The 16,916-nt window shown below is 36.7% G+C and overlaps 2 protein-coding genes across 4 annotated transcripts; one reads left to right on the plus strand and one right to left on the minus strand.

Annotated features, from left to right (window-relative positions):
* The first annotated feature begins 484 nt into the window (after positions 1 to 484).
* On the plus strand, positions 485 to 2,961 carry LOC109013044 (pentatricopeptide repeat-containing protein At3g06430, chloroplastic-like). The gene is made up of 2 exons (XM_018994971.2): positions 485 to 972; positions 1,463 to 2,961. The coding sequence occupies exons 1-2, from the start codon at positions 598 to 600 to the stop codon at positions 2,606 to 2,608; spliced, it is 1,521 nt and encodes a 506-aa protein (XP_018850516.1). The 5' UTR covers positions 485 to 597; the 3' UTR covers positions 2,609 to 2,961.
* A 380-nt stretch (positions 2,962 to 3,341) lies between these two features.
* On the minus strand, positions 3,342 to 13,963 carry LOC109013042 (pleiotropic drug resistance protein 3-like). 3 transcript variants are annotated; one of them, XM_018994967.2, is made up of 24 exons: positions 13,514 to 13,963; positions 13,008 to 13,131; positions 12,791 to 12,876; positions 12,308 to 12,392; positions 11,817 to 11,976; positions 11,648 to 11,724; positions 11,522 to 11,575; positions 11,325 to 11,415; positions 10,676 to 10,977; positions 10,318 to 10,599; positions 9,898 to 10,211; positions 9,651 to 9,811; positions 9,477 to 9,580; positions 9,249 to 9,402; positions 9,020 to 9,163; positions 8,829 to 8,902; positions 8,398 to 8,730; positions 7,549 to 7,839; positions 6,323 to 6,406; positions 5,191 to 5,324; positions 4,824 to 5,051; positions 4,369 to 4,540; positions 4,020 to 4,274; positions 3,342 to 3,858 (listed from the first exon to the last, which is right to left on the minus strand). In XM_018994967.2, the coding sequence occupies exons 1-24, from the start codon at positions 13,834 to 13,836 to the stop codon at positions 3,592 to 3,594; spliced, it is 4,299 nt and encodes a 1,432-aa protein (XP_018850512.1). In that variant the 5' UTR covers positions 13,837 to 13,963; the 3' UTR covers positions 3,342 to 3,591. The 3 variants fall into 3 exon arrangements, with proteins under 3 accessions (XP_018850512.1, XP_035539378.1, XP_018850513.1); XM_035683485.1 differs by lacking the exons at positions 12,791 to 12,876; positions 13,008 to 13,131; positions 13,514 to 13,963 and having other exon boundaries at positions 11,817 to 11,969; positions 12,206 to 12,311; XM_018994968.1 differs by lacking the exons at positions 12,308 to 12,392; positions 12,791 to 12,876; positions 13,008 to 13,131; positions 13,514 to 13,963 and adding an exon at positions 12,206 to 12,306.
* Positions 13,964 to 16,916: the final 2,953 nt, after the last annotated feature.

The following is a 16,916-nucleotide window of genomic DNA, read 5'->3' on the forward strand; positions in this document are numbered from 1 at the left end:
CCAGCTTCCCATTTCCCTACTATACTCCTCCAATGCACATGTACTCTAGCTCCCATATCAGCCCGTCACACAATCTTAATCATAAAAGCCAAGAGAATGATGAACTTACGCCAGTCTATCAGGCTAAGTTGAAGAAGAGATGGTCACAGGATTACACAACAAACACCAGTGGTAGCTATGAAGTATGTGTGTATCACTTAAAATGAAGTGTTTTTATTTTATTTTTTATTTTATGAGAATTAGCAATGATACAATGATAACCAAACCACAACTATTACATAATAAAATATATATTTTTAAATTCAAACACATTAAATAAAATAAAAAATAATTTTTTTTAATAAAATCAATTTACATTTTATTAATAAATTTATAGAAAAGTTGTTGACATCATTTCTAAATTGAAAATGTAAATGAAATTGGAAATGTAAAAGTTGTTTGATAGTTACAAAATGAAATTGGCTATAAATAGTAAGTAGAGCTGAGCAGAGGATAAGGGTAAAAGAAGCCATTCAAGTACCCACTGCTTCTAAAACCCCACTTTATTACACTGTTCGTTCGTTCGTTCACCATCGGAGGCAAGTACTGTGTCGGAGCATGGCCTCTATATCCCTCTCATTCTCATCTTCGCTTCTCCCTCACGATCACCCCAACAAGAACATTATTTCCAGCATTAACCTCAAACCCCAAAACCCAAAATCTAGGCCCTTCCGATGCGCTTTCGCTGCTCCACAGAAAAGGACCACCAATCCCAAGTCTTCGTCTTCCTCGGTGGCTAAGAAAAGGCACTGGAAGGAAGGGGAATTCCCTGGGTTTTCAGAAACATCCACGCGGGGTAGTGGGAAGAAGACACCCATTAAAAATCTGAAGAAGAAGTTGGACCGCAAGAACAACGCCAAGGCCTGGGTCAACACTGTCACCGAAGCCTTGTCAGAACTTATCCAAAAGAAGATGTGGGTCCAAGCCCTTGAGGTATGGCTACGCTTCTAAGATTTTGGGCTTCGCTCTAAGTGGCAGTGTATTATATCAGCTTCTTGTTTTTTTTTCTATGTACTTGGTTCCTGGGAACTTGAATTTGTGAATTGTGCAACAATTGAATCTGTTCCTTTAACTTCATATCAGGTGCTCAACGCAAATGCTTTTTATCCTCTCAGTTGGGATTGCTTAAATTTTCAGATTATTATTATTATTATTTTTATTTTTTTTATTTTATATAATAAAACTGATTTGTGTTTTCTTTGCGACAACGTGTGAGTCTATATTCTTATCATAATAACTCAACAAGGGACGTGGGTTTTTCATAGTTTCAAAGAAGAAAGCATAGCCTTTTAGTTATTTCACCTCTCATGTATTGATCCCTTGTTGTTCACATCTTATAACTAGTATCGTATGGATAGATAAGAATCAATATACCTGGTTTGTAGAGTTCTTATATGCAACTGTGGCTGCTGTGATTGCTCAGGTATTTGAGATGCTCAGAGCACAGACCTTTTATCAACCTAAAGAAGGGACTTACATGAAACTTCTGGTTTTGCTTGGAAGATCTGGCCAACCCCTTCGTGCTCGTCATCTTTTTGACACAATGGTTGAAGAAGGATGTGATCCTACATCTGAACTTTACACAGCTTTACTTGGAGCTTATTGTCGGAGCAATCAAATTGACGAGGCATTCTCGCTTCTTAACCAAATGAAGACCCTCCCCCATTGCCAACCTGATGTTTTTACTTACAGTACCTTAATAAAAGCCTGTGTTGATACTTCTCGATTTGACTTAGTTGAGTCCTTGTATGAAGAAATGGCTGAAAGGTTAATAAATCCAAACACTGTCACCCAAAACATTGTGTTAAGTGGGTATGGCAGGGTAGGGAAATATGACCAAATGGAGAAAGTGTTGTCAGGTATGCTGGAGAGCAGAACTTGCAAACCTGATGTCTGGACCATGAACACCATCCTTAGTGTGTTTGGTAACAATGGTGAGATTGATATGATGGAGAGATGGTACGAGAAATTCCGGAATTTCGGGATTGAGCCCGAAACACGTACTTTTAACATCTTGATTGGTGCTTATGGGAAAAGAAGAATGTATGATAAAATGTCAACCGTTATGGAATACATGAGGAAGCTTCAGTTTCCATGGACGACCTCTACTTACAACAATGTGATTGAGGCTTTTGCAGATGTAGGGGATGCAAAGAACATGGGGTACACATTTGATCAGATGCGTGCTGAGGGAATGAAAGCCGACACCAAGACATTCTGCTGTCTTATTAACGGATACGCCAATGCAGGTCTATTCCACAAGGTGGTTAGCACTGTTCAATTAGCTGGGAAGTTTGAGATACCTGAGAATACCTCTTTTTATAATTCAGTTATATCGGCGTGTGTGAAAGCGAAGGATTTGGTGGAGATGGAGAGAGTTTTTAAGCGGATGAAAGATGAGCAATGTCAACCAAATTCCACAACATATTCTATCATGGTGGAGGCATATAGAAACGAAGGTATGACTGACAAGATCTATGATTTGGAACAGGAGCAGCAGGCAATGATGGCTGATGGTAATGAAAGTGATGAGGTCATTACAATGGAAACTATGGTTGAGATCAATTGAGAACATGCTGCACTTCTCTATATCTCCTACTTTTTCAGGCCCAGGTGAACTACTCTTTTAACAAGGTACCGGGTACCATTGATGGTGTTTACTGAATGATCAGCTTGTCCAAACTTTGCTTCGGAGATGGATAACAACAGTTGCTCTGCCTTCATCTCATTGTGAAGTACTATATAGTCTTTAGACATTCGTAGTATTTAAGGGGGAATTATCTAGGTACCTTATGTACATGGTTGATGTGTTGATAGAGGTAATTTGTGCCTCTCTACAAACTTGAGGTGATTCTTTAATTGTTTTGAAAATCTAACGTTTTCTTCTTATGAAATACCATTTGCGTGGCTATATTTCCTTTATTCCGTGGTATAAATTTGAAAGGAAATTGCTGTTATATATGCACATGCGAGCAGCCTATGCTTGCGCGCACTTACCGTTTTCTTTCTTTTAATGAAATAACGCTGTCCCTTATAAGGCTGTATTTTAGTTGTTTTAGAAAGTGTTATCCTAGAATAACCAAAAAGAAATACTTTAGTCATAAAAAGTCTTACAAAAGGGATCTCTTTGTGGCTGTAGCACTTCTCTTAACAAAGTAAGGGCTTCATATCACGGGAAATGTTTTGTTAGAACTCGGCAATACTTTGAAATGAGACAAAATATGTTCTAAATAAATCGCCGTTATTCATTTCAATAGATAGATATGTTAGACTAGGTGAATACGTGTAATGAGAGGGAGGGATTAGCAAATTCGTACTTTGAATGGCATTTTAAAGTACTAAGCTTCCTTTCCTTGCCATGTGCTAGAAATTCCAAATAATCATATACTTATGTCATGCTAGTTCACATTTGATATGTATATATACATATGCTTCCTTTCCTTGCCATGAGCTGAAAAGCCACGTTCCCAACGAACTATATAACAAATGCTGTGAAGATCTTTGCAACTTCTAACATTATCGATAACTTGGAAACAAATTTTTAGCTCCTTTCTACCTGCTTTGGAAGTTTACTTTCCCAATGCAGTAGGCAAACAGGGAAGCATAGATGACCGGATAAGCAATGAGAACAAAGGCCACAAGGCCTAAACGATCATGTTGAAAGCCATAATAATCCTCAAGAAAAGAACTAATCGTCTTGACCTCCCCAAAGATCAGAATCTCTTTATTCATGTCTCCGTATTGTGAAGTCAGCAGGCCATTTAGGGACCAAGATGTAGGGCAAATCCAATAGCACCAGATCCACCACTTTGGAATTTTCTGTAAATATATCAAGTAACATGGTTATTGTCTCTAGCTTGACTGTAAGTGCTAGATTGTATAAGAACAACTAAACTGTCCAGATCTGTTTACAAGAGTACTAATTAAACCAGTATCCTATGCGATTGACAAGTTATAGAAGAGTTGGAAGGGATTAGTACCGGTCCTGGCATTAGGAAGCCTGAGAAAAGGTTCAATATGGTGTAGACTGCAGTTGCCAAAATGGAAGCTACTTCGATATTTGTGCTCAATGAAACAATCAGCATCCCAAGATACACAAAGTATAGAAGAGTGCAGAATGTGGCATAGAAGTACCAAAAGAGCTTGTAAACTGACCATTGGTACCCTATTGTTGGATATGTAATGGCCACATACAAAACCGTTTCCAGCAGCACATAAGGTATTTCGATGGCCATCTACAGCATTAAAAAAAAACAAAGTTTATTGCTGTTACCACTATCTACTGAACAAAACAACCATTTGATTTACTTTGGTAGAAATGTCAGAAACCTGTGCAAATGAGTAAGCCATTGAGGAGTACATTCCAGCAAATTTTTCCCGGTACAGAATGGTGCGCTCAGTTACCACGTATGGTAGAACCGATGAACAATTGTTTAGGCCTAAGAATATTACAGCACTATACATGGATCCAAGTATGTTGAACAAATCCTGCTCAGTTTTTCTTCAGAAAATAAACTAAGAAATTTAGATGCTTCTCAGGCCATAATAATGCAAAAATTAGACTAGGGAAGTTTAGATGAACGCCTCAAATGGCATAAAAAAATAGTTATATGCAATTCAATGAACGAACTTAGCTAAATGAACTTTACTATTGGCCATGCATATCAGAGATGTTTTTGAAATCATTTTCTTAATGCATATGCAAGTGTAAGTGTATGTATGCATTTCAAAGTTTTTGAACTTTTTGTTATCCTAAGGAAAGCGTGCATGTAAAGAAAGCTTACATCTCCTTTCCTTTCTGCCAAAAGACTGCCCCAAACACCAGTGCGGCAGCAATCACAAACACGAAACGCCCCAAGTTGTATTCAGGACTCCTCCAATAAGATAAGTATTGTTTCCATAGGCATGCAATAAACTGAACCCAACCACTTTCTGGAAAACGAGAGGGAAACTGCAAGTCACTTGATCCTGGCTGTGGTTCACTCAGCTGTCGTACTAACTCGATGGTGTCACTAGAATGCAAGGAAAACCGAAATACTATGATTAATTACAACCGAACTAGAATTTACAATAAATTGTCTAAACTACGGGGAACAGTTTAACCCCATGCGAGATAGAGTGATACATGACTTCTAGTAAATGTATACTCACCGATACAGAGGTGACTCCTTGTAGATTTTGGCAAAATCTAAACCAATATCTGCTTCTACTGAAGCTGAAGTAACTTCTAGCATCCATGTTGCTGGATTATAATTATTTTTTATCTTTGGCACACCAGAAATACCCTGTTGAATGGTGATTTATATTCAAATCAGTAATCTATATCAACTTTCACGAATGTATGTGTTCGATATTGTTGGAAGCTAAAACAAATGTAAATAAGTGGAGAAAAAAGACTAGTCAGTAGTTGACATGAACGAGCAACTTTAATTTTTGAGTATTTTTTCAGTCTTATATTCCATTCTACAGATGGTAACAATGAGTAAATACTTATAACCAGTTCCACCAGAGCTAAGAGTCGAGACTTCCTTGCAGGGAGTCGAGAGAGGACTAGGAGGCTACCATTGTATGTAGGTATAAATCAAGCAATCTGGGAATTGATCTATAAAATATTGGATTAAGCAATATATAGAAGACAACAACATATATTTGTAACTTATATCACAAATATTTTGGAGTCATTAAATAGCCTTTTCTTGGGAGTCAAGATTCAATTTAGGGTTTATTTTTGGTAGATTTGAACTGTTACATGAACACATGCACTGGAGAATAATATTTTAACTTTTTTTTAACATATTGTTCATCGTTTATGATGGTCCACTGTCATTTGTCATTTCATATACATAAATTTTGATGTCTTTTGATTACCTTTCTGGTAAGCTCTTGGATGCTAATTCTATACTGAAAAAAGGAACTTGCATGGGATCATGCCACCATTCATTAAACTCACATGTGTGTGCGTGCCGCTTTTTGATTGATAAAATAGCTTTCATGATAGTATCTTGGTATCTGCTTATTGGACAATGTTGTTTCTGATTTCTGATTTTGTATAATTAGTCACCAATTAAAAGTGTCTCTCATTATCTAAAGATGTTGCTGTTTCAGATCACTTCAGCATCCAACATAATTCTTTCTCAAGTGTCATTTTTATTATGTATATAGTCAATGTTAGAAATAATCTATGGTGTATTGATGCAAGGAACGGCATATGTACAGATAAATGAATGTGCATTAATGTTGCAACAAGAAGTTTGCTAATTGCTAATTGTGAATCTGTGCTTACCTCAAAATATTCAATGAGTTTACTTGAATGGCGACCTAGCATTCCAGAGTAGATAATCTGTCCTCCAATTTTCATTAGAATCAACTGCACCAAAAGAACATCTATTGAGTTGTATAAAGTATCATCTAATAGCAACACTGAAAAGATTATAGTACTTTTTTCTGCAGTGAACAAACATGTGCCTCAACTTGTGTCTTGTATTTTCTTAAAAAATATATAATTTTGAAGACTCATGCTTTAAGTGGAAGGTTACAACCATAAACCCAATTTAAAGTAAAAATTTTCTGGATTGCTTGGAATTGTTATACTTATACTTTTGTTCTAGGCACTGTTATACATAATTTCAGTCTGAAGAGTGATCGATATTGTTATTAACTTATTATAGATTCCTCATCCTTGTGCATGTGAAAAAAATTGAAGGGCAAGCTGCTTGAGAACAATAGGTCGGATGAAATGAAGATTCACTCATAAAGTAGAGCTACAACAATCAATTTAAAGGAAATTTGGTACTATAGTAGTTAATCTTTACTTTATTTTGAGCTATTAATTGTATGTCAATACAGTGTACTCTGCTTTTATCATGGCATTGAAAAAATTAACCGAATAAAAAAATTCATGTACTCATTGTGACATAAAAAGAGAAAACATGTGGAAAAATAAGATGTATTCACATAATATATCAGATTTTGATAACAAAGACTGATTACTTGCCCCAATTACTGAAAATTATTGAGGTAGTAAAAAGTACTTTACATTATCTTGAAAGGTAACTAATGATATGGGTGTGAAAGCATGGGTTGACATTCTTAATCCCTCAAATACTTTGGATTAGGCACCTTTGAGTTGAATTTTAATGTGATCTGTATATCATGGGTTAACAATCTGTATACCATGGCTGTGAAAACATCGGTTAATAATCTTCATCCTCATATACTTTGGATTAGGCACCTTTGAGTTCAGTTCCAATGTAATATGTATATCATTACATACTAGCTAACTCTAGAATATAGGAATATGCTTTAGGTAGATTTAAGCACTAGCAAAGCACATTTACTGTAACCATTTGATAGCTGGGTGTTCAAGGTCACAAATGCTAACAATATGCTACCTATACAAAACCCTTTAGCATACTTGGGGCCAAGAAGAATGAAATAACTTATGATTTTAGGGCCAGAAGACATCAAGGGAAAATTGTTAGTAACTCATGGGGACGCTAGTCCTTTTACCTCATCAAAATTCTCAAATACGTCAATGCTTGGTTGGTGGATGGTGCAAACTGTTGTCCTTCCAGTGGCAACCACATTCTTCACTGCACGCATTACAATTGCAGCTGCTCTGGCATCTAAACCTGACGTAGGTTCATCCATAAATATAATTGACGGATTGGAAACAAGCTCCACTGCAATTGTTAGCCTTTTACGTTGTTCGGTAGATAGGCCACTTTGGCCGGGAATGCCAACTAACAAATCTTTTATATCATCAAGTTCAATTGTTTCAATGACTTCTTCTACAAATCTCTGCATAATAGATTTGTATAGAGTGATATGAGTAATGAGTGCATCATAATATTTAATCGATTGTATCAATAGATAGAAGTATATATAACAATATAGCTGTGTCCTCTGAAAGAAATTTTGTTTGTCTACAAACATCGGTAATTGTTTGTTTGTGCTATATGCATCATTGATATTCAGGGATTTTTAGCTTTATCTAAACGTGCATTTAAGTTTAAATCATTCTCTTGTTTCTTCCATATATTTCAATCCAATTAAAGTAGTTGGCTGTCTAAATGTGCAACACTAGTGGACACAAGTCTCTAAGTCATCAAGATTCTGACAGTAATAATTAAAAAATCCACAAAGTCTTTTATATTTGCTAATGTTTACTATGAATTTTAACTTAAAGTGTATTTGCCAAAGACTCTTGAAGCCTGTCTTTATTGTTGTTAGAGGATTAGTTTAGTTATGATGATAATGCACAAAGTTTTGACTCCCTTTAGAAATTGTTTGAAATTGAATTATAATACAGTAATACTATTAATAATAAATGTGGAGGGGAAGCAGAGGATATCATACAGCTTTTGTCTCTGGATCAGTCTCTGGTGGCAACCGCAACCAAGCTGAGTATGTCACTGATTCTTTTACAGTAATCTGAGGAGAATGTATATCATTTTGCTCACAGTAACCTGATATTCTTGCAAATGTACTCTGGATCTTGGGATACCCTCCAATTCTTATATCCCCTTCAATAATACCTCCAGTTTTCCTTCCAGAAAGGACATCCATGAGAGTCGTTTTCCCAGCTCCACTGACCCCCATAAGTGCCGTAAGAATTCCTGGCCTAAATGCTCCTGTAATATCTCGAAGCAGCTGAAGCCTTTTCTGATCGAAACCCTTCTTTCTCATCTCCTGTGCAGGAGAGATGAAGTTGACAAGTAATCAAACCTTTCTTTCTAATGTTCAAAAAAACAAAAATCAAATGTAACTCATTGGTTGAGTTTGACTACCGGAGGCGTATCAACAAAGTATTGCACATCCTTGAATGCTATTGTCAGAGGCTCAAATGGTATGACCAGCATCCCTGTACGACCAATACATTCTCTACTATCATTTAACAACCAAAGTTTATTCAGTGCATTAGGAATCGTGTTCTTTTTATTACTAGCTAAGAAGTTATAAGCTCAAAGCTTTATCTTACCAGAACGTTTTGTCTCTTCAGTAGCTTTGGAAAAGGTACCTAGAGTTGATTGGTTATCCAGTTGTGTGCTACTTCTGCTACCATTTTTTTCTTGTATCTGAGAAATACTTTTCTTCGAAATAATAGCTCGAGACATTTTAGGAGCTGTATTCATGACAAGCTTATAGGTGAACTGAATGGAATTTGAACTTCAATTGTTATGTTTGTTTCTCTAGTAAAAAGAACTTACCTGGCAAGTAAGTTAAGGCTAAGACAAAGCCTGCATCAAAAAGTATAGTGAACCCAAGCAAAGCCCCTAAGGATATCCAATAGAAATAGCCCTCAAAGTTCAAGCCATGACTGGTTAGAACCGCCGTCCCTATGGTCGTGTTTCCCTTTGAAACCTACAAAATGAGAGTGGACAGGTACTTAAAAATTCTTCTGAACAAGGGGACAGCATTTATCCTGTTCAGCTTACCTTTTGCCATCGTGGAGCAAGGAATTCATTTAGCGCTATGCCTATTTGTGCATAAGTCATGGGAGAAAGCCAGAAGCCCCAACTCAGCCAAGGTGGTAAAGAGGCTGCAAAGAAGAAAACTCTGTAAGTAGTCTAGCTGTTATCCCTTTAAAAAACAATTATGGATGCACTGACTTTTAGGAATAATGAAGCCTCCAAACAAGAAAAGTGTCATTAAGATCAAAGCGCCACAAGTTGATGCAGTCTCCATAGTCCGGAAAATTGAGGCGACAAAACGACACATAGACGTTGATGCTAGATGTAGGGCAAACAGCAGAAGAAACTGGGAAAAGAACCTGAATCATTTGCACATATGAATCATAAAGATTATAAAGGGGAGAGATTTATCCTTTTAATGTTTTGTATGGATTTTAAAAGTTACCTCCCAACTTCAGGGCTATACCCAATAACATAGTAAGTCAGTGCTGTCCAAAGTATTGAATCAACCAGAGAAAATGGAATTTTCAGTATAGATGCTGGGATCGAATAAGCCCATGCTGGATACAGATAGAATGATCTTTGCTTGTAAACCACTGGGAGTCTGATGATTGTCAAGGACAGTTCTGCAACTCCATTGGTCATGAGTCTGACAAGTGTATAGTATAGAGCGCCCAAAAAATAATTGGCACTGTTCAAGTCCACAGTCGTCTGAGTGCGTAGAAATATAGTCATTGCAATAAATGCAGTGATGATAAGCTGCGGAATAAGGGAATTTTGAAAACATTTTAGTTTGATGTGCTTTGGCACTTGGCAGTATAACTGTACAGCACCACGCTAAGAATTCTTGTGCTTAAATTATAACCTGGACTGTCTTGAACACATAGACAAATGAGTTCCGTTTCATGAGAAGTAGCTCTCTGGACATGCAAGCTTTGAACAATTCCCATTTTCGCAAAGAGTAAATACTAAATGACAAAGCATTTCTGTGGCTCTTAGATTTATCATATGGCTCTGAGAGTTCATCATTTAACCTCTGTCCTAAATCGCTTGCTTTGAACATTTCAGAGAACTGATCCACTGAGACATAATTATAGGGAAGGCCAGCATGGTTCCAGTATTGTGCCTGATCCTTCTTGGAGATTACCTGTAGATGGTTGAAATCAGAAGATATGAGACGATCAGAACTGTTGTCAACAGGAGAAAAGGAGATATTTTCTCACCTCCTGAAGGAAGTCTGCAGCACCTTTTCTTTCTGGGCACTTGAAACCACAATCCTCAAAAAATTGAAGTACATGACTACGAGGACCATGGTATGCTATTTTCCCTTCTGCCATTAGTATCACTTCATCAAATAGATCAAATGTTTCGGGAGCTGGTTGAAGAAGTGAAACCAATGCAGTTGTATCAGTGATGTGCACCAATTGCTGAAGACAGGTAACAACCTGAAAGGTTGTGGAGCTATCCAATCCAGTCGATATTTCATCCATAAATAGAGCTTTTGTGGGCCCAACAATCATCTCCCCTGCCAGGCAAAGTAGCCATGAAAATCTTGGTTGCTTGCATGGGAAGTATTTTAGTCACTTTCTCACTAGGGAAGAGGTTTAACAAATTGTGAAGCTATCACATTCCAATTTCCAAACTAAAGGTTTGAGAAAAAGATGAAGCTTTGATGATTCCTTTTATGTTCAAGAAAAACTCTTACAAGATTTATAAATAGGATGCCTGATATGTATAGATTGAAGACGTGAATTCAAGGGAAGAGGGAATTCAAGAAGGCCTGGTTGAGAATAGGATCGTCTGAGATGTACTAGGACTGCAAAATTGTATGCAAAAGGAAATTAACTAGCGACATAATCTTTTGTTAACAACCTGTTGTTAACCTTTTCTTCTGGCCACCCGAAATGCCTCTTGTCAATGCATCACCAACCATTATATCACTGCAGATATCCAGTCCAAGGATCTAAAAGGCCAAAATGTTGTAGTTTACACATCACGTTGGAAAAAAACATCTTGTTTGAACTTCTCCATTACCTACATTAATCTAGCTCTGCTTGAAGAAAAACTACCTTCAAAACATAGTCCGTTTGGAGATTTCGTTTTTGTCCTTCAACTGCTATTGCCTGCAAGTATCATGTTACTGTCTGGTATACCGTCCAATAAATTCCAGCAAAGTATTACAAACAAAGGATTACCTTCATATAAGTGTCCACATCAGGGTCAGGGACAATTCCTGCTGCTTTCTCTTTTCTGCTTACTTCCATCATGATATCTGCATACAGAGAAATGGAAATTAACTTCAAATATGTGAACTCATTGCATGAGTACCCTGGAAATGAAGGCATGAAGGAAAATAAGCCTTACCAGCTCTGCTTCCAACACCCTGGCAGCGCGCTGAAAAGTCAATTGTTTCCCTCACAGTCATTTCAGGTATGTGCAGGTCATATTGGCTTATGTAAGCTGATGATTTCTGTGGAACAAACTCATCTAGTTTGTAACCGTTATAAGAGATTTCCCCTGCAACCTAAGAAGGGAAAAGCTGAGGATTATTGTAAAGATTGTGACATTTAAATCTGATTCTCATAATCATGAAGTATATTAAGATTAATTACTTGTTCTCATGTATGAACCATAAATAAGATTAATTTCCTATGGAATATAAAAGCCAATGGAATTCTGATGTGGACAAAATGCATCAGTCTGAATGCTGATCATGCAGACCATAGTCGCATGATATAAATTTCTGTACAAACCATACTTCATGATATAGTCTTGAACTGTTTAAGAATGAAGTTTTCTTTCCTACTATCTCACTGCTTTTAAGCTCTTCTACTCTAGCATTTTGACTTGCTCACATTTAGAGATTGGTCTAGCTTTCCGGAAAGAGCCAATAACAAGGTCGTTTTCCCACTGCCTGGGGGACCAAGCAGAAGTGTAAGCCTGCATTCAAAGAGAAGTATTAGGAGTAAACAATTTTGGCCAGTAAATTGAATCTTGACATGATTTTTGTAACTTCGCTGACTCAAATTTGAATGACTTTCATGTAAACTTTTTCTGTCTTGCCTGTTTCAAGAAACCTAGTACTGAATCTAAATCAAAAGTAGCTTTACTATGTGCTATTCCAGTATCTAACATTAGAATCTTATTCAAACGTGTTGCATTTCATCCTCTACATTGCTATCCTTTCTGCCAAAGTCAGTCGTTACCTTAATAGACTAATAGTCAATACTACCACAAGTTCAATTCAAATCACAGCCCCTGATTTTGTTTAATGTATTTATATATTTATATATATATATATATGCTTTGAGATGTCCCCCAAATAAAATCTGGCTTACCTTGATGGCTTAATGATGCCACTGACATCTTTTAAGATGCTTATATTGGCTTCCTGAGAATTGCACCGTATTACCTTCTTAAAAACCTGTCCCAGAGAGAAGTTTTCATTAAATTTATAAGACAAAACTTGTAGCTCTTTTTGCTGATGACTTAGAGGTTTGGGCAGGAAAGTGACAAGGATTTATCTACCATTATAAAGGATAAATGCATACTTACTGATAACTGACTCATGAGAGAGTTCCATAGCGTCGGAAGAGGCTTCCCTTTGACTACTTCGCACTTCACTTCCACAGACAGATTCTTGTATCTCACCTCCACAGTGGGTAACTTTACGTTCACCCTAGCATTATCACATTAAGATATGTTGTTTGTAAACTTTGTTTTTTGTGATCTCTCTTTGTAAACACTTGAATAAGTAAGAATATATCTAACCAATATATCAATGTTAGTTTTCTTGTTTTGATCATGATATATATATATAAACCCCTAACGGGTTTACTGTCCTGATATCTTATACTTAGCAGAAGATGGTATGCTCTGATAGACTGAAATTAAAGGTCCAAACAGGAATTTAAACATGGCCTCAGTAATTTAGCATACAAGGGGCCTTAAAAATGCTATTTTTAGCCTATTCTCTTCATAACTTGAGAAAAATAAAAGTGATAAATTAGATTTTCTGGAACTGGTTGAGCTACTTCGCTATTAACTAAACCTGGACAAACCTGTCAATCCTGTCTCTCAGTTGCTGCAGCAACCGGAGATTATCATTCTCAATGTGCTTTATGAGCTTCTGAATGAAAAGATGTCTGTCAATTGCTCCAAGCTTGGTAACATCTGTCGTCCTCTTCCCTTTTAATTCCATTCCACTGCTTCCGAGGTCGTGATCAATACCAAACACTGAGGTTCTGAGCCGTTTAAATGTAGGTAATTTCTCAATTGCAGCCCATTGCAACTGAAGTTCCTCATCTTCCTCCTCTATAAAACAATCTGCACCAGTTTGTTGAAATGGTGGTTGAATGCCTCCTTCAATCGTGGATAACTCCATTTGAATGGATGTGTTGGTTTTTGCTTGGAGCAGAGCAGCACTCCACTGGGCTTCTCCAAGTTTTAGTAGACGACTTGTTGGAACTCGAAGTTGACAAGCACGGTATAAATGGAAAAGATATACTGGTTTTTCCTTGGACTGCAATGCAAACTGGTAGATGCTATGATCGGTATAAATAAAATTAAATTAATGGACATTTGACTTTGAGAATTTTCAGCCTTTTTGTGTCTATTAAGGCTGCTATGTATCATTTTCGAGATAAAATAAGACAGCTGCCTGTTGCTATTTTTTAATAGATTGTATTTGTTAGTTAGATTTTTTTAATATAACCGTTGCATTCCTTATATTTTTTGTTTGAATTTTTTATTTTATTATTCTGTATTTCCTAACAATGCCTCTCGCTGGACACCTGTCTTTTGATACTTATCGCGGTGAACTACTTGATGGTAATGTTTTAGAAAATTTGGCCTACCCACGACCTAATCATTATCAAAAGAGTTTTGTTATTTTTATTTTTAATTAAGTTTGTGTATAATTATGACAAGAAAGTCGCAACAAAAATAATTTTTCATGCTAGCTGATGTGGTAGACATCCACAACAACGACGTGTTTTATGTATCAATAAGCTGCCTTGCAAATAAATTGTTTAGGTTGGGATTAACTTGGCTATCAGCTGCTAATTTGAAATATAAAAGCAGAAGTAAACAACAAAAAATTCGACAATCATACAAAAAATATCAAGATTTACGTGGTTTGGCTTGAACAAGTCTACGTCCACTGGCAGAGTTGGTCGCAAGGAATTTACTATCACAAAAATGGAGTACAAGAGAGTTATAACAAATCACTCTTCAATCCTAAAAGTCTCAATACACCAAATGAGTACTCAGAATCTCACAAAATGAGTTCTCTCTCTTTTCTCTCTGTTTTGGCCTCTCAAAAGTCTCAATACAATGAAAAATAATATGTATTTATACTATATAGTGCGGAAAATCCTAATTATGAAAATTCACTCGAGTGGCGTGTTGAGCGAACAATCTGTCTAGCATTTACTTGAGCTGACTGTCAAGCAGATGCCGAGCGAACAATCTGTCTAAAATTAGCTCGAGCGAAAGTTCGCTGGAGCCAAGGTCGAGCCACAGTCAAGCCAAGCCTCTGGAATTACGTTTTCAACAAGAATCAAGCCACACTCAACAAATTTTTACCTTGGCTTTAATTCCATCAAGCCTAAACAAAAATGAATTTCAACAAATTGAATTTTACCATTCGACAACAAAGACATCAAAGATGCCCACCAAAGATTAAAAAAAAAACAAACTCACTCCTCCACAAATCCTAAACTGGACACACAACGCCTATCTCTTGAAAACCCATTTTCACCCAAAAGTCTTCATCTCCATAGGCATCTTGAGCAAATCACAAGCTTGATCCTAATGAAGAGATTCAACCTCTTCACACAAAAGCAAACATACTATGATACAAACTACTTACTTGAACAATGGCTTTCGAATATACAATAAAGCTAACAACAAATATTTTATGTCAAAGTAAGTATACCACAAAGTCTACATGAGCATATCCCGAAGGTGGCCAAACTGTCTCCTATATCTACACGATGAAACTGTAGACTTGCTCTCACTATGCACCAATGCCAAAATGAAAATCAAGCTACTTTCCAATAGCATGAACAAGAGTACCACCTGTACTTTATTGTGAAGCTCTCCCAACAACTTCACATTCTTGCTATAACCTCGCTCTTCTTTCCTGTGGAAACAACAACTGAAAAGCTGTGGAAGGAGAAAAGTTCACCCAATAGCAAGTTCTGTTGACCGCTTCACCCAATCTTTAGACAAGCCTGGCATAACAAAAGCATAATGTGGGCTCTTACACAAGAGTCTGATTCATTCCATTAATCTACCCCATTTATGTGGAGTGGACCCAACTGTACGGTCTGAAAAAAGCTCTACCTTCTTGTTTGTAGATCACTAGACTTCTCAAGTGCTTGAACACATTAAACACGTCACTCACTGCTTTAGAAAAAACAAGTCCAACCTTTTCTCAAAATGGTTATCAAACAACATGAGTACAAACAAGGCACCACCTTCCACAAGATGTACCCCAAAATCAAAACAAATAAATTGCAGTAAACCTGATTCTATACTGCTTCACAAGAATACAATGTCAACACAAAAAATCAAGTTTGCATGTCTTCTGATCACACAAAGCAAAAGTTGCCTACTCACAAATGACCACGCTCGTTCGCCCATATGGCCCAATCACATGTGCCATAAATAAATAATACCTGAATCCGAAACGTCTGAAGATGCAACTGCACCAATTATTATCTCACCAAGAAGAAAATAAAGACTATCTATCTTCTTCCCTGTCATTACTACCGAATAGCCCTTGTAGACTCGAATGACTCCACTTGCAATTGAATACTAATAACCAAATGAGTCAAGAATGCCCAAAGATATAAGATTTTTCTTTAAAGATGAAATATGCCGAATGTTAGACAAAGTTCTAAAGGTTTCATCATAGATCTTAATCTTGACTGAACCGATCCCAACAATATCACAAGTCATGTCATTTCCAACTAAAATGAAATCACTATTGACTGATTCATAGGTAGTGAACCAATCTCTCCTGGGACACATATGGAACGTATAAGCTGAATCTATGACCTACTTGTCACCAAAACGGCCTTTAAAGCCGTTGACTGCTAGGACAATATTAGAGCTATTAGACTGTTCTTCAATGCTAACAACATTGGAGAAACTTTTACCTTCCTCATTGTTCTTCAATCTGGGATACTCATTCTTGTAATGACCAAACATATGACAGTAGTGATATTTAATATTTGTTTGATTAAATTTTGAACTGCCATTGGAATTACCCTTACTTTTTTCTGAACTTCTTTCCTCAGATCTACCTCTAGAAGAACATTTCATAAACAAGTCATCGGCTTAATTATCCGTGCCTTGTTCACCCAATTTTGTTCTCAATTCCTTATAATTCAAAGTAGAGTTTACATTTGCCAAGGAGATGGTATCTTTACCATATAGCATCGAGTTCACAAAATT

Source organism: Juglans regia, chromosome 12 (assembly GCF_001411555.2).
Source record: "Juglans regia cultivar Chandler chromosome 12, Walnut 2.0, whole genome shotgun sequence".
NCBI lineage: Eukaryota > Viridiplantae > Streptophyta > Magnoliopsida > Fagales > Juglandaceae > Juglans > Juglans regia.

Bases quoted from the DNA above. Each gene is read 5' to 3' on its own strand.
- LOC109013044 (XM_018994971.2), top strand. From the start codon at position 598: ATGGCCTCTATATCCCTCTCATTCTCATCTTCGCTTCTCCCTCACGAT. The intron at 973-1,462 runs GTATGGCTACGC...GTGATTGCTCAG, and splicing joins TGTGGGTCCAAGCCCTTGAG to GTATTTGAGATGCTCAGAGC.
- LOC109013042 (XM_018994967.2), bottom strand. From the start codon at position 13,836: ATGGAGTTATCCACGATTGAAGGAGGCATTCAACCACCATTTCAACAA. The intron at 10,978-11,324 runs GTTGTTAACAAA...TTTGCCTGGCAG, and splicing joins GAAGAAAAGGTTAACAACAG to GGGAGATGATTGTTGGGCCC. The intron at 4,275-4,368 runs GTTTCTGACATT...TTAATGCTGTAG, and splicing joins TGGCTTACTCATTTGCACAG to ATGGCCATCGAAATACCTTA.